This window comes from Nothobranchius furzeri, chromosome 17 (assembly GCF_043380555.1).
Source record: "Nothobranchius furzeri strain GRZ-AD chromosome 17, NfurGRZ-RIMD1, whole genome shotgun sequence".
NCBI lineage: Eukaryota > Metazoa > Chordata > Actinopteri > Cyprinodontiformes > Nothobranchiidae > Nothobranchius > Nothobranchius furzeri.
In genome coordinates this window covers 31,307,212-31,331,483 of record NC_091757.1, presented here as the reverse complement: position 1 = coordinate 31,331,483, position 24,272 = coordinate 31,307,212, and the positions used below count along the sequence as shown (strand labels likewise).

Here is a 24,272-nt window from a genome sequence, read left to right as displayed (position 1 = left end):
TGTTTTTCTTCTGTGAGATGGACTAAGAGTCTGGAATAAAGAATACTTGACTTGATTAACAGTTTTGGTCCAGCAGAGAGCCTAACACATCTTTATTTTCAAAGCAGAGTTACCGTGTTTCCGGTTGACCTAAATAGTACATGCAAATCCACAAACATGTGGCCATCAATCAAATCAAATGACAGATTACAAGTACTTAATTAAACGTTTATTTAGATAAAGAATAAAAAGCAAAAAAAATCCATTTCTATTTTGTTTACTTTTGTTGTACTTGTTTTCTTGAGTATGTCACAGTGAAATCCAAATATATTAATATTTCTAATTCTTACTGCAAAAAAGTGTAATTTAAAATCAAATTTCTATGTCTTAATGTCTCATTGTGTCTAATGTCTTGATATCCTCAATGCATTTTTTTTACTTAATTCTTTTTTCGTGTTTTTCTTACGGCAAATCTTTAGCCAGCTACATTCTGCCAGGGGGTCCTTTTATAATAACAACATGGCCGCCCTCTGTTTATACAGACACCGGTGGAAACGGATTCGATATTTGTACAATTTCACAAGAAACCTAACAGGTAATTTGTGTTAATGTTTTTGATGTGCATGTGTAGCAGTAGTAGGCCATGGCTCTGTCACAAATGGTTACGCGAAGAACCAATTAGATCAATAATTATTTCTGTTATTCATCGGACTTCATGAATTTTCCTTTTAAACGCACAAGAAACATTTTCTAACGCACTTCTGCTAAATTGTGACGTCTGCTGCACTAGCTTCTCTAAACGTGATTGCAATCTCAAAAACGTGTTAACTCAACGCTAATAGTGGGACTGTTTAGGTTTGTAAGTTCTTCTTCCAAGTGTTTGTGTCTTGGAGCTGGAGTGGAAAATAATGTCTGATACCTCCTAATAAACCAATTTTTTGTGCCCGATGCATCCCGAAACAGTCATTCCTTAGGCTCTGGCCTCAGGTGAGAAACTGGCCATCATTAAATTTAAATATTTGTTCGCATTACTGAATACAGACCAAAATAAAATGTGTAACCGTCAGATCAGAGCACTGGCGTCCACGGGTATGTACTGTTGAGCTTCCACATGGAAGTTTTTATTTGCTAAATCACAATTTCCTAAAAAGCATTCTGGTAATTATAAATCTTTGAGATAAATTTGCATCAACAAATAGGAGCTGAATAACTTAATCTCTTCAAACATCTTCCATCTGGTCAACGATGGCAATAAAAACACGCACCACCAGGCTGTTAAACTGCCTTTATGCAAGAGCCATCACTGACCTGAATGCAGCTGCTAGGAGGTCACACTAAAGGTGATTCTGCTGGACACTACAGCACTTTTACCTAAGCTAGTTAACCCTGATACATCAGCATGCGACTGTTTATATCTATAATATGTTCACTTTATATTTCTGTTTGTAGTTTCGACTTGACTTATTGCCATGTTTACATTATACTTTTACATTTTTACACCTTAAACTAGCTGTGAGTGAGAGGTGTGTGTGTGAGAGAGAAAGAGAGAGTGTGTGCGTGACATCTGTTTTAGCCTTGTTATTTTATTTCTCCCTCTTATTTGACTGCCTGGGCTGCGCAGTCGCACAGTTGTTTGATCTGTTGCCTTGCAGCTAGAAGGTCCTGGCTTCGCTTCCCGGCCTGGGGTCTTTCTGCATGGAGTTTGCATGTTCTCCCTGTGCATGCGTGGGTTCTCTCCACGTACTTCGGCTTCCCACAGTCCAAAAACAGGACTGTCAGGTTGATTAGTTTGTCTAAATTGTCCTTAGGTTTGAGTGTGTGTGAGCATGATTGTGACTGTATGTCTCTGTGTTGCCCTGCAATGGACTGGCAGTCTGTCCAGGGTGCACCCTGTCTGTTGACCGCTGGAGATAGGCACCAGCCCCCCCTGCGACCTTGCATGGACAAACAGGTTCAGAAAATGGATGGATGGATCTTACTACCTCTTATCTGAGCTGTCTTTAGTGAGCACAAAGCCAATGTCGTTGTATACCTGTGCAATGACAATACATTATCTTTAATCTTGAAGAATGTGAAACTGGTACTGGACCTTTAGAACCAGAACAGGCGCAACGCTTACAAATAAAAAAATGCATTTGTTCATTTATTGCTGACTCTAAACCTGCATCATAGGCTCGTCATCCCACATGACTTATCTGCTTTGCCGTACAGTCCAACAGTCCTACACTGAAGCCTTTCTAGTTTTAGTATTCTAAATTTTGTTAAACATTGCATCGATTTTATTGTTTGTTTTGTCAATGAAACACTTTGTGGTTTATTTGCAAAAAGTGCCATATAAATACACTTCTGCTTTTGTAAGGGTTGAACAGTGTTTTGCTAGATTATTTCCAGAATCTTGATTTTCTTCAAGCAAACCAATAAGCAGAAAACAAAGATCTTTTCCAAGGTTAAAGCGTGTTTTCTGATGTTGACGCCTAAAAGAAAAAGAAAAACCTAAATTACAGATTTTTTTTCTTGCTGAAACAAAGTTAACATTAGCACTGTTATTCATTTTGAGTCAAACCGTGTTTGTATTGTCATCACACCTTCCATTATTAGCTTTTTAAATCAAACCTATCATCAAATATTTGTGTTTTACATCATCTCTGGTCACAGACCCCCTTATTCCATTAGATTTGACTCATTGTGTAATGTTTACGTCCAGGTAAGTACGACTATGACTTGGTGGTCATTGGTGGTGGATCTGGAGGCCTGGCCTGCTCCAAAGAAGGTGAATTTGCCTACATTGTTTTCCCATCTGCACTGTGACTCCTCTCTAACGGTGAATCCTCCCTGCGCAGCAGCACAGCTGGGACAGAAAGTAGCTGTTCTAGATTATGTGGAGCCGTCTGCCAAAGGTAAAACACGTCCGCTGTGTGGTGCCTCAACCCTGCAAGTAGAAGTATTTTAGAAAATGAAAATGTCTGAGCACGTTGGACAATGCTTGTTTTCCATCAGGGACCAAGTGGGGTCTTGGTGGGACGTGTGTTAATGTTGGCTGCATTCCTAAGAAGCTCATGCATCAGGCTGCGCTCCTCGGGACTGCTGTCAAAGATGCCAAGATGTACGGGTGGCAGTTACCTACCCCCGCCACCCCCCAATAAAACCTGTCGAAATAGTTTTACTTAATTAACACGAACATTTAAAAGCATAAAATATACTTATGCAAGGGGGGGGGGGGGGGGGACTTCCTGGGAATGTCCCTGGTTGATTTATGTGTAGAACAACACAGACACCTGGCTATAGGCCGTGTCGGGGCTGTCCTTTTGCAGATGGACGTAAGTGACGCCAACACTCACTATTTCATCTTTTTGTTGTGATGAATTCATTAAATGTGATGATTTTCACTTTATTTTGCTACTTTTCCTCACACACTTAGTTTCCCATTCAGAATCAGGATCTCTGTTGCCCATGTTCCAATCACACTAATGCTATTCTGTTAACATTATGACCTCCGTGACACATCAGGATACCGCTGAAACCCTGTCTGTAGAACAACTGAAGCATCACTCATAGACCACATCACAGCTTGGTGTGACTGTTGCTTCCATTGTTAACCCTTTTGACTCAGTTTAATAGTTTTGATGCTGTAGAGGCCGATAAGTGGCATTTCCTTGTTTTTTTTTTTACATAGATAAACATTTCACGTGTCCTTCTCTCCTGCAGACAGTTCTGACCACCAAGAATGTTGTGATCGCCACAGGCGGACGCCCAAAGCATCCTACACACGTAAATCACTTCCACTAAGACGCTCCTCTCAGTTTGTGCAGTTTGGTTGACACGCTGATGCAAACTCGCTAATATAATAACTAGAAACGGTGTCGTCTTAGTGTTTTTCCTCATTATTATTGTAGATTTTGGCCACAGCGTTGATGTTTGTTGCAGATCCCTGGCGCGGTGGAGCACGGGATCACCAGTGATGATTTATTCTGGCTGAAGAAGTCTCCTGGAAAAACGTGAGGGTGTTTTCTTTTACTGAACACCTCACTACCTTCTTATACTCATTTTTTGCAGTTTATGTGCTCACAAGATGTAAATGAGTCCATAACCTCTGATTTTTAGTGTAAATAAAGTCAGCCTGGTTGTTTCTGCTCTCCGCGAGGAACCGGACCTTTAATTCTGCGGGACTTTATGTCCTGTAGGTGCGCTACGAGGAAACAGGCCCTCTGACCTTTAGCTTTAACGCTCGGTGCCACCCGGCTCACTGACATGACACATCCCACCATCACGCGCTGTGATCATTCATCAGAGACGTGCAGTTTGTTTTTCTCCCTTCCTGTCAGCCTGTCTTCGCCTCGTGATTCAGATTAGCAGCGTGCATCCTGACCTTTACAGAACAAGTCCTTTAATCCAGCCATTTAGCTCCTGTCATCACCTGGTTAATTGGGCCGTTCCTGACGTTTCCTCCTGGCACGTCGTGCAGATGGTGACTAGTGGTTGGGATGTACCTGGGCTGCGGAGGTTGTTTGGTGTGTGCTGAGAGATAAAAGGAAGTAGGCGTTTTGTGTCAGTCTGGCTGCACCATGATGAGGACATTCTGAATTTCTTTTTGGTGATATAGATTTGGACATTTTTGACCAACATTTAATATTTTTAGTTGTTTTGCTACAACCTGTTGCACTATGCTTCTGCAGATGATGGATTTATCTACAGAGTTTCATTTGTGTTCTTTATATTTTATAAAATTTGTGACAATGCAGCATAATTTATGAATGATTTACAGTAAAGTCTACCAAACATTCTTATTATTTTTATTATATAGAGATCCTCAGGTGGTGAACTCATTCAAATAACCATTTCCTGTTACTTTTTAACATTTTGTATTTTAAGAAGAAAAATAGAATATAATTTGTTGGCCATGAACTTTGATCCAGCACTCTACCTGGAGCATTCACCCATTCCGGAGCAAGTGTTTTTGTATGAAGCTGAATTATCCACTCAGACTTCAGGAAGTCCTTTGATGTAACAGGGTGACACTTTAGAGGCCTCCCTGCAGGCAGAGTTTTGTTTTAGTTGGGCCTTCCTCAATAAAGAACACACAGAAACAGACAGCGGCCTGAGCTGAGATGTTTTTGTGCAGTCAGACGTAGCAGGTGAGGTCCAAAATGCTGTTCCTGCAGGCAGGTTGTGTGTGTGTGTGTGGGGGGGTGGGGGGTGGGGGGGGAGGAGAGAGAGAGAGAGAGGGAGAGAGAGAGAGAGAGAGAGAGAGGGAGAGGGAGAGAGAGAGAGAGAGAGAGAGAGAGAGAAGGGGCGCTTATCACCGAGGGATGGCTGCTTAATGACACCCACAACACACACACCCAAATAACAGACTCTGCCTTGAGGCTGATGTCCAGAACTGGCTGCCATCATCAGGATTCTGGCAGAAAACACTGAGCAGGAAGTTTTATCAGACTATGACTTGAAATCTTTTGTAAAAATCTACCAAATACATTTAGAATGCTTGAAAAGTCCCAAACATTACAAAATATGTTTTCCTGACTAAGTCTGTATGGAATTATGAGAGGGTTTCACAATATTTGACACCGTAATCTTCAAATGGACAGAAGTGCAGAATGCAGAACAGGGAGTGTACCATCTGTTGGTAGCTGGAGTTGGCCACCAGCCTCTCCCATGACCTTGGAGAACATCAAGGGGACACTAAGTAAGAATTTTACTGTGAAATAATCACAAAACAGTCTAATGCTGGAAGGACGGTTACATTGAAACCAATTTTTTCTCAGCCGGCTGGGAGTTTGTCTGTTTTTCTTCTTTCAGAAAAGATAAAAGAGGGACAGTCTTTGTTTACAATGTGTGAGCCTACAAGGTTGCGAGCTATTGCTGCAGCGATGGCATTTGTAATCCCACACCAGTCGGCAAAACGCAGCAGTGTTTTGTAAACAGAAGCCACCCAGAAGCAATTTCTTGTACCCCTAAGAATCCACAACATCTTTTTGTTTTTGCTCTAATATCAGGTAAAGCAGGCTAGTGGCTAATGGTGAGCTAATGATGCTAACGGTGAATAAAAAACAAACAGTTGGATTTTAAAACAATCTCAAGCTACTATGTCAATTAGCAACAACTCGATATTACAGTGAAATGTATTTATTATCCACCTACTGTGTTTGGCACATCTTACTTGTCATCTAGAATCTTCTGACACTGATCTGACAACAGCCTATCCTGGTGAGACTCGTCTGCTCCATTGATGGTTCTCGTTGTGGGGCGGGTTCTACTGTTGTCTTTCAAACAATCTCCACATGATACTGGACAACGAATAATGTGACATACTCACCGCAACGGATGTCGATAAATGAGACAGTCTGCTGTTAAAGAAGGCAAAAATACATCCCTTTTCTAAATAAAGGACTTGAATACATGTTTCAGGTTCTGATTCTAAAGAAGCCCAAGTCCCAATAGTCCAAACTTGATGTCAAAGCCATTTCAAACAAGCTGTCATCATCTTGTTCCACTCTGTTGCATCACCCCGCCCACCAGACAAATAGAAAGCCCTGATTGGCCCACAAAATGGGTAGAGCACTGTGACTGGTCCACCATTGTGGACTAATAACAGTAATCTATCAGTTTGAATCCCCCATAGAGAGCTGTGATTGGCCAGTCAGAACGCTGCTAGAGCCCGTGAAGGTTCCAATGGAAATTTCTTAGACCAAACATTGCAAAGCAAGAATTTGGTCTACTAGACTAACAACAGCCATGACAGTCATGGAACAGAAGTGAGATCGTGACTTTTTGTTTTGAAAATGGGCTGCAGTAACCAGATATGACCATGGGGTGTCACTCTTACTTCATCCTTACACATTGTACCTTCCAGCAGGTGCAGGAAAATGATGCATGGGGTTAATCTGCCCAAAGTGTAACCTCTGAAGTTTTTCTCTTTCTCATATTTACCTGTATTAGTTATTTTCCTGTTCTCTAAGGGTATGCGCTGCCTTATCGAGTGAACAGTGAATTTCACCACTGTGGCATCAGTAAAGTCTATTCTATCTTTTCTGGCTCTTAAAGCTTCTGTAGTTTAGATTATTCAGAGTTATTACAGAGAGGCTCTGTTTCATTATAACAGGCTTTGACCAGTTTCTTCTTCTGACTTTATCAACCAAGTAGAAAGAGGTACTAGAACGTCATAATGAAGTGCTTATCAGAGTCGGAGCTTTTGAAGAACTGTCCAAGACTAACACACACACACACACACACACACACACACACACGCACGCACGCACACACACACACACACACACACACACTAAACCCCCTTCAGTGAGACGTTACAGTCAGAAAACACAGATCTAACGAGTGTTTCTGTTTGGCTCCCTGACCTTGTAATTATCTACCAGTGAGACAGTCTGACCTTGTCTGACCTTGATGGTTGCTCTTTTTAGCTACATTTTAGTTTTGATCTCTTCATATTGAATATGTTCTGTAAAGACTGAGGTGAAGCAATGATATTAAAGGCTTCAATCACAGTTTTATGTTCATTAAGAAGCATGTCCCAGTTCTACAGAAGTGGGTGAGTTATAGTCCGACACAAGGTATTACAGCAGGTCAGGGGGAAGGGGACGGCTTGTCAGTGATGAAAGTTTGGAATCACTCTAAAGCTCTTTAGCTAATCTTTTTTAAGCCACTCACAATACGTGCTAAGTGTAGCAGTGCATTACACAGACATGGGGAAAACCATCGCTTTTAGTTATTGGAGTGAGTACGGACAGGACTGGGACGTGCCGCAGGCAGCCAGAGCTGTCAGCTGGAGCAGATGCTAAGGGAACCAGGGTTGGAGTGTGAAAACATGAGGGTGAAACAGGCGGGCCTCATCAATGCAGGTGATGGACTTCACTCAGCGGGCTGACATGGGGACTTGAGCCCTGAACATGTCACATCCCATCTTCAGGGATTAGCCTAAATGCTGGCAATTAGCCCTCCTCACAAGTACGGATAAAAGGATGGATTCACCTGGACCACACGCAGAAACGCCTCGTTTTCACTGTCTTCATTTTCTACATTTTGTTCACACCTCTTCACTTCTGAGGCTGTGAGGTTTCGTAATTCATCACCTGTCTAATTCTAGGATGTAACATAAATATCTCCAGGTTCAGGGTAGCTTTGTTTTATTTGCCAGAAGTGCGGAGAAACAAAAATGTATCTTATTGTGTTGCTTGTTGTTTTAAGAGCTTTTCTCTTTTTGTGTTTTGCAGACTTGTGGTTGGAGCCAGCTGTATCCTTTTGTTTGCCTGGCCTGGCCTGGCCTGGGGGAGTGAGGGGCAGTACACAAACTGTACACCCCTGCAGTAACACTGGTATAAGTTCACCTAGTGTTTTTTTTAAGGATTACACACACTTGTGTTACCTCTGTGGTGCGTCTGTCTGGGTGTTTTATGTTATCGTCTGCTGGCTAAAAGTTCATGGCACCATCTCTCCTCAGTCTATATACATGTGTGTGTACTGTAACTAATAGCTAACATTCCTATATCTGTGAGGTTTTCCGGGCACGTCCAACCGGGAGGAGACCTAAAGGTAGACCAAGGGCACGGTGGAGGGACTATGTCTCTCACCTGGCCAGGGAACGCCTTGGGATTCCCCCGGAGGAGCTGGCCCAAGTGGCTGGGGAGAGGGAAGTCTGGGCCTCTCGCCTTAGGCTACTGCCCCTAACTAGTAACTAGCATTACTATAACTAATATAACTGTAACTAACATTACTGTAGCTAATATTAGTGTGGCTAACATTACTGTAACTAATATTATTGTAACTAATAGCTAACATTCCTATATCTAACATTACTGTAACTAACATTACTGTAACTAACATTACTCTACCTGACATTAATGTAACTAACATTACTGTAACTAATATAACTGTAACTAATATTACCGTAACTAATATAACTGTAGCTAACATTACTGTAACTAATAGCTAACAGTACTGTAACTAATATTACTGTAGCTAACGTTACTGTAACTAATAATATTGTAACTAATAGCTAACATTCCTGTATCTAACATTACTGTAACTAACATTACTGTAGCTAACATTACTTTAGCTAACATGACTGTAACGATCATTACTGTAACTAACATTACTCTACCTGACATTAATGTAACTAACATTACTATAACTAATATAACTGTAACTAATATTACCGTAACTAATATAACTGTAGCTAACATTACTGTAACTAATAGCTAACAGTACTGTAACTAATATTACTGTAGCTAATGTTACTGTAACTAATATTATTGTAACTAATAGCTAACATTACTGTAACTATTATAACTGTAAGTAACATTACTGTAACTAATATTATTGTAACTAATAGCTAACTTTCCTGTATCTAACATTAGTGTAACTACGGTAACATTACTCTACCTGACATTACTGTATCTAACATTACTGTCAATAACATAACTGTAGCTAACAGTATTGTAGCAATCATAATTATAGCTAATAGTATTTTTAACAGTGATCTGCGCTGCAGTCCTCAGCTTGCTTTAAAAAGATGTGGCTCTTGAGTGTGCAGGCTTCCTCACAGGCATCGGCTTGGACACCACAGTGATGGTTCGCAGTGTCGCCCTTCGTGGTTTTGATCAGGTATTGCTCTCTAATGACCCCCTGCATGATCTGAAGTCTGAATCTGTTCTGTTTAATGTAGATACTCTGTTTAATTTCACACAGCAAATGGCAGGTCTTGTGACAGACTACATGGAAGCTTATGGAACCAGGTTTTTGTGGAGGTCTGTCCCAACAAAAGTGGAGAAGCTGTCCTCTGGAGGCCTGCAGGTGACGTGGACAGACGTTCAGACGGGCAGTGAGCACAAAGACGCGTACGACTCTGTGTTATGGGCAGTTGGTGAGTTCATGTGGGTCATTCTAATCGCAGAACAGCATTTCTGACAGCAAAGGTATCACATGATTTCTGATTAAATTCAGCTAAGAATTAAAATAAGGAATGAGGCTGTGTGAAGCTCCTCTCATGTCCTTACATGCTGGTAGCTTTGCAGGGTCAGCAAATAGAAGAGTCCAGGCAGAAAACAAAGTAATAAAGCCTGAGTGATGGGAATTGGCAGGGGAACTGTTAATCACTTACTGCTGCCTCTCTGCTCGGAGCGGGGCAGGATGCACCCAGGCTTGGGTCATCTCGTTCCCCTCTTTGTTCTCTTTCTGTACCTTCCTGACCGTGCCAGCCCTGCGGAAACCAACCAATCATCTGTCATTGCCAACCATGCGCGCGGCCCTCTGCCTCCCATCGCTAGCAGCCATCTTCCTCCTTTCTGCATTCTCATCTCTATCGTTACAACACATCACAACCAACAATGGAAGGAGCATCTGTCAGGACCGCAGCCGCTGGTTTATTTTTATTGAACGCTTTCCGAAAATCTGACTACAAGCATTTTTTGTTTTATTTGGGAGCGTAAAGCATCAGGGAGGTAGGGTTAGGGTTGTTCAGAGCGAGCAACAGATACGAGGATGTGCGTGACCTCACCAGTGGGATGATTCATTTTTCCCTCTCGCAGATGAATTCCCAGATCATCCCGGTGTGAGACTGCCGATGAGAGCGCCACTTTTATCCGAGGGATGCGTGAGACGCTGCATCCTGTTAGTTTTCTGCACGCTGTGAGAAAATGTTGAGATTTTGAGAATCAGCAAAAATGAAACAAGGAAAAACATTTTAGTCCATTTCCCCTTCTAGTGCGGTTGGGCCTGTTTGAGTAAATCTTTACATTCACTGCTTCGAGCCAATCCTTCATATCAGTTTAAATTAGCTTTCAGACAGCGTCCATGTCCAGCTAAAACTTCACGAGGGCACCGTGGATTTGCAAATCGGTTTTCGTTTGCATACGGTTCAGTGAGAAGTAGTAACCTGCGCTCTTTGATGTGTGTGTGCAGAAGTTAGGAGCACGAGGCCACTTCCCTTTGTCAGCCAGGGTCCTGGGTCTCTGTGGAGATATTAAAGGCCAGAGGGGACCGGGGACAGTCTCACCACTGTCTACCACTTCCTTCTCCCTGGCTGCACCTCCCTCCACCTTTCCCCTGCTCCTTCCTGACCTCACGGTCGCTCCCCTGCCCAGGTGTGGCCGTACAAACGCAACAGGAAACAGAACATTTCCAAGCTTCCTCTCTGCACACCAACAGTGAGCACATTAGTCCCCTCCCTCTCTGCCCTATACAGTGCTCGAGGATGTCATTAAAAAACATTTCCTCCTTTTAAAGAGTATTTGCTCGTCTGTTTTACACAAGCGGCAACTTCCTACAAAAATCAAGCCTTTGTGGAAGTGTCTAGAGTTCCTCAAATGGCCACTTGGGAGGGGCTCTAAGGGCCAGGCACTTCCAGAAAGGCAGACAGGCTCCGTACCACCTCACTGAGTCGTAGACTCAGGGTTTATGTTGGGTTTCTGACTGAAACCTGTCTTTTTGGGGATAAAGTTAGCAAGAAAGTCACCTTTATTTAGATTTCTATGTTCCACGTAGAAATTCAAACGGCCTCGTCATCACCCCAAAAACAAGAGAGGCAAATAAAACACAACCTAAAGATGTATTTTTTTAATTTTTACACTAAATAAAATCCTGTAAAACCCACACCGCCTCCTCATCAGGCCCGTGGGGCATGGTTTGGTCAGAACAGGGCTTCTACAGTTGGATCTGTACACAGGTTAGGGTTACACAGGAGACTTAATTCTGCTTTGGCAGAAAGTTGTTGCTTTTCTTTTCACTCATAAATGAGTCATGTTTACATAAAATGGTAGCAGAAATGAACAATTATTGGTTTAAATTAATGATTGTAGAAAAGCCCATCGTTTAAAAAAACCCATTACTATTCCATTATTTCTTTTTACTTTTATATCTGCTCTAAAACATAAACGCCACAAGCGTTGCATCACGCTGCATCTAAAGATCTTTTTTGGCTTAAATTGAATCCCGTTATCATGTTTCTGGCGTTGTGCAGGAGCCGTTCCTCCAACGATAACAAGCTGCCGTCACTCCGCTCTCCCCTTTTATCGCTGTTCATTTGTTTACTTTGATCAGATAAGCTGCCGGCACTCATTCTAATGTGCGATCTTTGTTGTGGCTGCTTGGTTTAGTTTCACAACAGGCTTTGTTCAGATGTGTAAGCGTGTCCGCGCTCCGGTCGGATCTGTTCGTCCAGCCCAGACGGGAGCGGATGGAGTTCTCCGGCAGGGAACGACTGGAGTCTGCAAAACTCTTTCACTTACATTGTTAATAAACACAAAAGCAAACAAACTGGCACTGCCTTCTTTTCCAGATTCCTGCAGCGTTATTCAAATGTGGAATTCAAAGTTAAAATAACTTTTTGAAAATCAACTTGATCAGATATCTTAACCAAATGTTGGTTTAAGCGTTTTCGATCTGCTCAAAGTTCAGGATTGTATTAAAAAAGAACCTGAAGGTTTTTTCACTTGTCATCAGGAATAAAAATCGTAGTGTGGAAGCGGATCTTTATCACACGTTTGACTGGACTTTACTAGAGCTGGGACAAGCTTGAGACAGGTAAATATTCAGCTGTGCTTTGGGGAATCGGCTGTGACGTTCTGACTTCCTCTCCCTCCTCGTTCTCTGTGCTCGATCCCATTCAGCCACACATGTTCCCTGAAGCCTCCCCCCCGGGGGTGGGTGGGTGGGGGGGTGTTGTTATACTTTGGCTCCAGCCAGGAAAAGGGGTCTCAGGGGTTTGTTATTTTTGCCGTTCGATAGCATCTACACGGGTTCCTCAGGCCCAGGTGTTTATTATGCTACCCAGGCAGGCTGTGAGGAGCCATGTTGAGGAGGGTGGAGCATGTGGTCCAAACTCCATCGCCATGGAGACTCGGCGTCGACAGCATCAGTCAGCCATCCCCCAGGAAGTGTCAGAATTTGCACCCTTTGGGTCTCCCAGGGGTTTGTGAGATGCCCTTTCCCAGCTGCTGCTCCTCCTTGGACGTCTCTCCTCAGTAGAGCAGATGTTGTTGGAGACCGTTTAGCTGTACTTTAACAAATCCAGTCACATGACTCGTAGTTATCCAAGCTAAAGTTTTAGGTTCACCAGTTCCTGTGGCAGCTTTAAGGATCTGCACAGGGCATCCTTCTGGTTCTTTGGTCTTCTGGCTTTTTGTGAAAACATCACTTTTAGTACAGATTTTTATATTCTGTAGCATAAAATTGTGTGTGTGTGTGTGTGTGTGTGTGTGTGTGTGTGTGTGTCGTCTCCTGTCATCAGAATAGTAATCTCATATTGCCCCTCTGTTGTTTCCTCCTGTTAACCTTCAGGTCGAGCTCCTGAAACCAAAGCCCTCGGCCTCGACCAGCTCGGCGTGCAGCTCAACAAGGACACGGGGAAAATAGTCGTAGGTGCTGATGAAGCCACCTCGGTACCAAACGTCTACGCGTTCGGTGACATCAGCGAGGTAGGAAGTGCCAACAGACACCTCGCCTATGTAGTCCACACCCATCCCAGTGACTAAAGATGTAAAACGCTGACACATGTCAGATATTAATCCTTATTTTAAATGTCCTCTAGACCTTTTATCAAATGTCCAGAAGTATTTTGTATTACACGCTGTTCTCCTTTATTTCCATTTGAGCTTAATAATGTTCTTTTCTGTCCCAACATGTCTGATGAGTACACACAGCAGAAGGCATTAGCAGCGTTTCCTTTTTATAGCATGCTATATCAGCCAGCATTAATTCCAACCACCTGTTGCCTTTAATACCAGCGTTAAAACTTTCATCTCTTTGTAGATTTTTATTTCCATTCAGGTCAAATCTGAAAAATATCATTAAACAAGATCTCATGTAATAATGCAGAATCGTGCACCACCTGTTGGCTTTCTGATACGTGTTCTGAACGAGTCTCAGCGACAGTCCCGTCACATTTTAACACAATGTTTATAAAATAAACTGAGCTGATGCCACTGTTTGTGTCTGTTGAGGTCGATTAACATGCAGCAGGTTAACTCCAACCCTAGCCCTACCCCACCAGCGGTTCGTTTCAGGTTGTTTTAATACAAATCATTGAGTGGTTCGTTAGATGTTTTGCAGACAGACGGATGAGGTAGAAATCCCTTTTTAAACAAAAACTTCTGTATTCTCACTTAAAAAGCCTTTCTCCAGCCATTTTCTGTTTTTTAAACACAAGTATTAGTTTAAAGTTCCACATATCCCATGCAGACCTAGGAAGTATTCAGACATAAAGTTTTTCTACCTGCAGGAACCTGAACATTACGTTGCACGATCACTCAGCCTGGAACCACAAGTTAAACCTGCTGCATTGTTTTCTTTTGTTTTACTACAACCAACTGTGGACCTCCTTCCTGTCTCACACACACACACACACACACACACACACACACACACACACACACACACACACACACACACACACACACACACACACACACACACACACCCACACACACACACACACACACACACACACACACACACACACTGTGATTGACAGCTCACTGTAACAAGTTGTTCTCTCGTGTCTCTTAGTTTATAATTTTATTCATCTTTTACATAAAGGTTTGTGTTTTTTGTGTTTTGTTTGTTTGTTTGTTTGTTTTTTTGTGCCATGCTATGCATATGGCTGATGACGCACGGCGTCTGGCATGTAAACAGTAGATGGAATGCCGGAGAGCACATCCACCTTCATGCAGAGGCGTAGGAGATGTTTATAGACAACAGGATGTGTGGTGGTAATTTAACAGGTTGGAGTCATGTCTTTAAAAATTGCCCTGCAGCCCTGCTGTTTCCTGCAGAGCTGTGTGTGTGTGTGTGTGTGTGTGTGTGTGTGTGTGTGTGTGTGTGTGTGTGTGTGTGTGTGTGTGTGTCTCCACAGCTTTTCATCTGTCTACTGGAAAATGTTCAAATCAATAAAGACGGACAGCAACGGCACTGGTGCACGTTTCTTAATGCTTACGAAATTATGTGTTCACACAATTCTGCCTCAAGTTAAAAACATAATCTATTTCTTATTCTTCTAGGTTTAAATAGTCTTTTGTCATTTTGCTGTTTCCAGATCAGCTGTGAGCATGCTGCTTCTGCAGCCGCTGAAGTGAAGGAGCAAACAAAGCTTAGATAAGGGTGTTGGACCGGTTTTCAGAGATAACGTTCTAGAGCACTTTGTGTTTTCATGTTCAAGAGTTGGTAACAATATCAAAAAGTTCTGAGCTTGTGTTAAAGGAGAGAAAGCTGGGAGCTAAAACAGAGCTGCAGACCTTCACAGGAACACCGAGTGCTGACATGACAGTCTTACAGTTGGTTAGGCATTTTGGGCAGACGCCCGTTGACTAAAGGGAATAAGTGAATCATTAGTAACAGATGGGAGCAGAATCCTTCTACTGAAAATATAATCAAAGATCATCAGAATCATCTAAACGGATTTAAGATCTTACGAGAAATGTTAAATTACTATTTATTTCCTCAAAGATGAGATCCTAAAGGTGATGAGGTTATTTGGAGATATTTTATATGCATTTATGGTAAATTAAGAGTGCAAACTTTAAAATAAATCATTAAATTCATTAAAAGCTTGAATAAGCTGTCGCTCTTCATTCCAGAGTTAGACAGATTTATTGATGTGATGCATTTATAGCTGTTTCAGTTAGGGATGCAACAATGCCACTTTTTTTCCAAACCGATACGATACCGATACTTGCATCTGAGTACTCACCGATACCAATTACCGATACGGATACTTCTACCACACAAAAAAAATGCAATGAATTGGAATACAGGTTTTATTTTCTTCTGTTTTCTATAGGAAAAGACTGTGAGATAGATAAAAAGTAATATAAGTGATCACAAAACTAAAATATTATGTGAACAGAAATGACAAGTTACAGTGAAGTCACTTTCAAGCAACTGCATTGGTATCATTTACTGGTACCTGTTAACTTTTACCGATACCGATGCTGGTATCAGTATCTGTGTCGGCACCGATACCAGTATCGTATCGGTGCATCCCTAGTTTCAGTCAAACCTTAAAGATGATGTCACATGAGCTACTACAACACACGTCTGGCTAAACATCTGTTAAACTCACTCAGTTAAAGCTGCTTTGTTTTCCATGAGATATTTAAAAGAATGCATTAAAGCACACAAAGGCAAAAACATTATACCTACCTGTTGCCTAATACACCATCTTGGTTTAAATTTGTCTTTGATCATCACCGTCAGGAGTTTCATCGTGTGATGAAAATTCAACACTTGAGTTGAACAAAAAGCAACATGGAGTAACTTTAGATTTCTTCTGTTTTAGGGTCGTCCTGAGTTGACCCCAACGGCCATTAGGGCGGGAAAGCTGCTCGCCCGAAGGCTGGCTGGTCAGAGCGGCGAGCTCATGAACTATGACAACGTAAGATACGCACGCATGCACACACACACACACACACACACACACACACACACACACACACACACACACACACGAACGATACTTTCCCTTCTTTTCTCCACTTCTTTCCTCTTTCTTGTCTTCTGTTTATTGTTTTTAAGCCAAATCCGAGACTAAATTACGAGCATTTCTGCTTTTATTTGGGTGAACGCTCCTCCTCACCTCCCTCTATCATGCTGCTAACCACACTTTAGGAGTGATTCATGGCATAGTAAGCCACCATTTCCCAAAATCTCATCAATCTTCATCACTCGTTGTCTGTATGCATCCTTTAACGGGTTCTAATGAAGGTTTCATTATAGTTGTTTTGACGTGGAAGGTTAAGGATTTGTTTTGAGTCTGTATTTGATGTTTTTTGTAACTGAAATCTGTTTAAGAGAAGCCATAGTTTTTATGGAGGAGCTCCAGTGAATTAAACAGCTGAGGGCCCTCCAGCCACATCCACGTAAGATCCAGCGTTTTTTGGGTGTTTGTTTTTCTGTGTGACAGGTGGCCACGACCGTGTTCACCCCTCTGGAGTACGGCTGCGTCGGTCTGTCTGAGGAGGAGGTCGTTAGGAGGCAGGGAGAGGATGGAGTAGAGGTACCATCTGTCTCCGCTGTCCACAACTTTACCACGTTCAAGTTCTTATTGATAATAAGAACTACATAAATACATAAACATTCAACTTTCTTTCAAAATAAAGACATGTTTTTGTTTTGTAGATATTTGGATGCAGTTATTCAGCCAGCTGTTGAAACAAAACAACTAATCTGATTATAAACAGAAGCAGCTGTGCTTTAAATTCAGAGATATCAATATTTTACCTGAACAAACCAGTGTTGGTTGGTAATTGTGTATGTTTCTGTACACAGCCGGTGTTATTTGCCTGTTCCCATCCCACAGACAAACAGATGTACAATGCCCCACAACAGCTACACAAACATTGACACACACACGTGCACAGTGAAGTCGTAAGTGGCCCTTTATTTTACCCGCTTGTGTACGTGCACAATATGCCAGATGCTGGCAACACCTGCAGGAGACGGAGGATAAATGGATGAGCCAGCGAGCCGGGGCTCCTGCCTGAGTGACAGGCGAGCAGGAGGTCTGATTGAGGTGTGTATGAGGTGATGACAGGAGCGCTGAGATCTGAGGAGGAGCAGCCGGATCGGCCCCTAACAGCTGCACGGCCCTCGCAACTTGTGTAGGCACGTTGGCTCCTACATGAAACACACGACGCTCAGCGAGAGCTTAGGGCCTAACTGTGTGAGAGATGTGGGATTTCTTTTATAAAAAACGAAGCAAAGCATTAATGCACAAGAGTAGAAAGTATAAATACACAAGAGTAAAAAGTATAAATACACAAGAGTAGAAAGCATTAATACACAAGAGTAGAAAGTATAAATACACAAGAGTAGAAAGCATTAATACACAAGAGTAGAAAGTATAAATACACAAGAGTAGAAAGCATTAATACACAAGAGTAGAAAGTATAAATACACAAGAGTAGAAAGCATTAATACACAAGAGTAGAAAGTATAAATACACAAGAGTAGAAAGCATTAATACACAAGAGTAGAAAGCAATAATACACAAGAGTAAAAAGTATAAATTCACAAGATTAGAAAGCATTAATACACAAGAGTAGAAAGTATAAATACACAAGAGTAGAAAGTATAAATTCACAAGAGTAGAAAGTATAAACACACAAGAGTAGAAAGTATAAATACACAAGAGTAGAAAGCATTAATACACAAGAGTAAAAGCATAAATACAGAAGAGTAAAAAGTATAAATACACAAGAGTAGAAAGTATAAATACACAAGAGTAAAAGCATAAATACAGAAGAGTAAAAAGTTTACAAACATAAGAGTAGAAAGTATAAATACATAAGAGTAGAAAGTATACATACATAAGAGTAGAAAGTATAAATACACAAGAGTAGAAAGCATAAATACACAAGAGTAAAAGGTATGCATACATAAGAGTAGAAAGTATACATACATGAGAGTAAAAAGTATACAAACATAAGAGTAGAAAGTATAAATACATAAAAGTAGAAAGTATAAATACATAAGAGTAGAAAGTATACATACATAAGAGTAGAAAGTATAAATACATAAGAGTATAAAGTATAAATACATAAGTGTAGAAAGTATACATACATAAGAGTAGAAAGTATAAATCGGGAAGAGTAGAAAGTATAAATACATAAGAGTAGAAAGTATAAATACATAAAAGTAGAAAGTGAAAATACATGAGAGTAGAAGGTATAAATACATAAGAGTAGAAGGTATAAATACATAAGAGTAGAAAGTATAAATACATAAGGGTAGAAAGTATAAATACATAAGGGTAGAAAGTATAAATACACAAGAGTAGAAAGTATAAATACACAAGAGTAGAAAGTATAAATACATAAGAGTAGAAAGTATAAATACATAAGAGTACAAAGTATAAATACATAAGAGTAGAATGTATACATACATAAGAGTAAAAAGTATACATACATAATAGTAAAAGCATAAGTACACAAGAGTAAAAAGTATAAATACACAAGAGTAGAAAGCATAAATACACAAGAGTAAAAGGTATGCATACATAAGAGTAGAAAGTATACATACATGAGAGTAAAAAGTATACATACATAAGAGTAACAGCACAAGTACATAAGAGTAAAAAGTATAAATACACAAGAGTAGATAGCATAAATACACAAGAGTAGAAAGTATAAATACATAAGAGTAGAATGTGTAAATACATAAGAGTAGAAAGTTTACATACATAACAGTAAAAAGTATACATACATAATAGTAAAAGCATAAGTACACAAGAGTAGAAAGCATAAATACACAAGAGTAAAAGGTATGCATACATAAGAGTAGAAAGTATACATACATAAGAGTAAAAAGTATACATACATAAGAGTAAAAGTATAAGTACACGAGTAAAAAGTATAAATACACAATAGTAGAAAGCATAAATACACAAGAGTAAAAAGTATAAATACACAAGAGTAGAAAGTATAAATACACAAGAGTAAAAGCATAAATACAGAAGAGTAAAAAGTTTACAAACATAAGAGTAGAAAGTATAAATACATAAAAGTAGAAAGTATAAATACATAAGAGTAGAAAGTATACATACATAAGAGTAGAAAGTATAAATACATAAGCGTATAAAGTATAAATACATAAGAGTAGAAAGTATAAATACACAAGGGTAGAAAGTATAAATACACAAGAGTAGAAAGCATAAATACACAAGAGTAGAAAGTATAATATATAAGAGTAGAAAGTATACATACATAAGAGTAGAAAGTATACATACATAATAGTAAAAAGTATACATTCATAATAGTAAAAGCATAAGTACACAAGAGTAAAAAGTATAAATACACAAGAGTAGAAAACATAAATACACAAGAGTAAAAGGTATGCCTACATAAGAGTAGAAAGTATACATACATAAGAGTAAAAAGTATACACACATAAGAATAAAAGCATAAGTACACAAGAGGAAAATGTATAAATACCTAAGAGTAGAAAGTATACATACATAAGAGTAGAAAGTATACATACATAAGAGTAGAAAGTATACATACATAAGAGTAGAAAGTGTAAATACATAAGAGTAGAAAGTGTACATACATAAGAGTAAAAGCATAAATACACAAGAGTAGAAAGTATAAATACATAATGTTAGAAAGTATAAATACACAAGGTTAGAAAGTATAAATACACAAGAGTAAAAAGTATAAATTCACAGGAGTAGAAAGTATAAATACATAAGGTTAGAAAGTATAAATACATAAGGTTAGAAAGTATAAATACATAAGGTTAGAAAGTATAAATACATAAGAGTAGAAAGCATAAATACACAAGAGTAAAAAGTATAAATACACAAGAGTAGAAAGCATAAATACACAACAGTAGAAAGTATAAATACAAAAGAGTAGAAAGTATAAGTACATAAGAGTAGCAAGTAAACATAAATAAGAGTAGAAAGTGTACATTCATAAGAGTAAAAGCGTAAATACACAAGAGTAAAAAGTATAAATACACAATATTAGAAAGTATAAATACACAAGATTAGAAAATATAAATACACAAGAGTAGAAAGAATAAATACATAAGGTTAGAAAGTATAAATACATAAGGTTAGAAAGTATAAATACATAAGGTTAGAAAGTATAAATGCATAAGGTTAGAAAGTATAAATACACAAGAGTAGAAAGTATACATACACAAGAGTAGAAAGTATACATACACAAGGGTAGAAAGTATAAATACACAAGAGTAATAAGTATAAATACACAAGAGTAATAAGTATAAATATACAAGAGTAATAAGTATAAATACACAAGAGTAGAAAGTATAAATACATAAGGTTAGAAAGTATAAATACACAAGAGTAGAAAGTATAAATACATAAGATTAGAAAGCATAAATACATGAGTAGAAAGTATAAATACACAAGAGTAAAAGCATAAATACACAAGATTAGAAAGTATAAATACATAAGGTTTGAGAGTATAAATACATAAGAGTAGAAAGTATACATACATAAGAGTAAAAGCATAAATACAGAAGAGAAAAAAGTATAAATTCACAAGAGTAAAAGCATAAATATACAAGAGTAAAAGCATAAATACACAAGAGTAAAAAGTTTAAGTACATAAGAGTAGCAGGTAAACATAAATAAGAGTAGAAAGTGTACATTCATAAGAGTAAAAGCATAAATACACAAGAGTAAAAAGTATAAATAAACAAGAGTAGAAAGTATAAATACACAAGAGTAGAAAGTATATATACACAAGAGTAAAAAGTATAAATACACAAGAGTAGAAAGTAAAAATACATGAGTAGAACGCATAGATACACAAGAGTAAAAGCATAAATACACAAGATTAGAAAGTATAAATACACAAGAGTAGAACGAATAAATACACAAGAGTAGAAATAATAAATACATAAGGTTAGAAAGTATAAATACATAAGGTTAGAAAGTATAAATACATAAGGTTAGAAAGTATAAATGCATAAGGTTAGAAAGTATAAATACATAAGAGTAGAAAGTATACATACACAAGGGTAGAAAGTATACATACACAAGGGTAGAAAGTATAATTACACAAGAGTAATAAGTATAAATACACAAGAGTAATAAGTATAAATACACAAGAGTAATAAGTATAAATACACAAGAGTAGAAAGTATAAATACATAAGGTTAGAAAACATAAATACACAAGATTAGAAAGTATAAATACATAAGGTAAGAATGTATATATACATAAGAGCAGAAAGTATACATACATAAGAGTAAAAGTATACATACATAAGAGTTAAAGTATAAATACACAAGAATAAAAAGTATAATACACAAGAGTAGAAAGTATAAATGCACAAGAGTAGAAAGTATAAATACACAAGAGTACAAAACAATTAGATCATATCTTTAATCTTCTGAATTTTTGCGGTGAAAGATAATTTCATGTTTGCAGTACACACACTTTGTACAAAGTATTTCAGTAATACCTCACTGTTTATATGTGTTCTCTATATTTTTGTGTGTGTAGGTTTATCATGCTTTCTACAAGCCTCTAGAGTTCACTGTTGCAGGGCGGGACGCCAGCCAGTGTTACATAAAGGTTAGTGTGTGTGTGTGTGTGTGTGTGTGTGTGTGTGTGTGTGTGTGTGTGTGTGTGTGTGTGCGTGTGCGTGTGCGTGTGCGTGTGCGTGTGCGTGCGTGTGCGTGTGTGTGTGTGTGTGTGCGTAAAGAATTAGATTTTAAATTGTTATTTTAGGCTGAAACCCTAAATGAGTCCCTCCAGATGCTCTAATGATAATTTTATTGTTGTCTGTTGTGTTTCTTCTCCAGATAAAACACTAAAACCATGTACTGAATTTTCTGTTTATGTAATTTAATTCTGTTAGGTGATATGCGAGCGTGGCGGCGATCAGAAGATCCTGGGTTTGCACTTGATCGGTCCGAATGCTGGAGAGGTCATTCAGGGATTTTCTATGGGTTTGCAGTAAGTTTATTGTATCCACATCTACAGTTTCTGTTTGGTTGCTTTTGCATTCCATACTCCTAAAACCTTGCTGCTGTGGTAACCCGACTCTTCTCAGAACCACTTTAGTAGACACGTCCTGATATATTTTGATAAATCCGTTTTTGAGTCTCAGATCTCAAAATCATAAAAGTATCATCAGGTTTGTTCTTCTCTGACTGTCTTTATTTAAAGCTAATGTGATAAACATTATGAAGTATCGGTGTTATTTGTGTGTTGTAGGTGTGGGGCTACGTATACCCAGCTGCTGCAGACTGTAGGAATCCACCCCACCTGTGCTGAGGAGGTGGTGAAGATCCACATCACCAAACGCTCCGGCTTAGACCCCACGGTCACTGGCTGCTGAGGCTAAACACCTCGGTCTCTGAGCCAGCACGGAGCACACACGCTCCCCAGTAGCGTCTTTTTTATCTCTTCATTTTCACGTGGTGCCGGATCGATCTATTCTGTCCCTCCCTGGCTGCTGCGGCTGGTATCTCTGTCATTTGATAGCCAGACTGTTATTGCCCCGCGTGTGATCTCAGAGCAGGTTAATGAGAGCCTGGTCACTGAGCAGGCATCCGTCATATAAACAGGCTCATCAGTCAGAATTAAGTTATGCATTCAGGATTTTGAGCAAACCGCAGGAGAAATTCAAATCAAATGTTCGTCTGTATTTACATTCTACAAATATTGTTGTTTCTCTGGCTGTACTTCCTGTCCATTAGTCTTGGAGGTGACACATACCACACACTCCCTCTCCACCACCACCGTGACACTGATGGATGGCCCCAGGGCCGTCGCTGCAGCGACACCGCTCTATTTCCCATGGACACACACAAATAGTCGGTTCGCGTCAGTCAGCCGGCGAAGGCCTGGCAGAATCCAGCAGACCCCTCCCTCCCTCCCTTGCCCTTCTACACTCACATGCATAAAACACAACACTAAAACTACAAATACGAGCTGTCAGAAGCTGTGTGGATGCCACAGCCCAGGCTCACAATTCAAATAAAAACAGTGCTGCAATTTATTTCTGCTGTACTTCTCAGACTCGCCCAAAGGCGGCACTGTTGCCCTCCGGTTCTCACAGTTTTGACCGGGGAAGGAGAGAAGGGTGGGATGAAGGAGTCTGTATAAAACATAAGCCTCGAACATATTCAGGTTGCACATTTGAGCTCTCTAATCCCCATGATTCTAGATGGAGCTGGAAGGCCGTCTGGCTTTATTGGTGCCAAACTGATAAGGGTTATCTGTTGTATACTTACATGAATGGCAGGTTAGCCCTCAGGAGTCATCACCCTTGAAGATAAGTCCAGTTGTTTGTATCAATAAAGCATTAATGGGCCCCTGCCGTTTGCCAAAAGTGCTCAAGTGTTCAACCTGCTGCCTGCGTCGGACATCTTGGATTTATTAAGTCGATGAGGAGCGAGGAAGAGGACTGTCAATAATGAGCAGAAACTGAAGAACCTGCGAGCGGGCTGCCAGCTGTAGTTTATTTTTATTTGAAGTCTAATCTGCCCGGTCTGATTAATGAATCTGATGAGGGCAGTGACAGAGCGCCATGAGATGGAGAGATGAAAAAGAGGGAGAGCTACCAGGTTTATTTGGGCCTGAAGAGAGAGGGCTGAGGACCAGCCCGGGGTTTGGAGTTGAGGGGGGGGGGGGGGGGGGGTGTTCCTGTGTGCTCCGTTCAGGGCCGAGGTGCTGACTGAAGGACCCTGACCTCCGCTCAGCAGGAACAGCTTGACTCTATCACTTGGAGCACAGAGGGCTCATATGCTGGGGCACAGCACGGCGCGGGGGGTGGGGTGGGGGGGGGGGGGGTTGGGGGGGGTGTATA

At 40.0% G+C, this 24,272-nt stretch overlaps 1 protein-coding gene across 1 annotated transcript; it reads left to right on the top strand.

Annotated features, from left to right (window-relative positions):
• The first annotated feature begins 478 nt into the window (after positions 1-478).
• Positions 479-22,972, top strand: txnrd2.2 (thioredoxin reductase 2, tandem duplicate 2). Its single transcript, XM_070546411.1, is given in 15 exon segments — positions 479-574; positions 2,684-2,749; positions 2,820-2,876; positions 2,977-3,278; positions 3,685-3,747; positions 3,904-3,974; positions 8,205-8,224; positions 9,503-9,594; positions 9,679-9,853; positions 13,267-13,403; positions 16,262-16,357; positions 16,886-16,978; positions 21,959-22,030; positions 22,317-22,414; positions 22,676-22,972. Coding segments are annotated over 15 exon segments (1,542 nt in total). The 5' UTR covers positions 479-498; the 3' UTR covers positions 22,800-22,972.
• Positions 22,973-24,272: the final 1,300 nt, after the last annotated feature.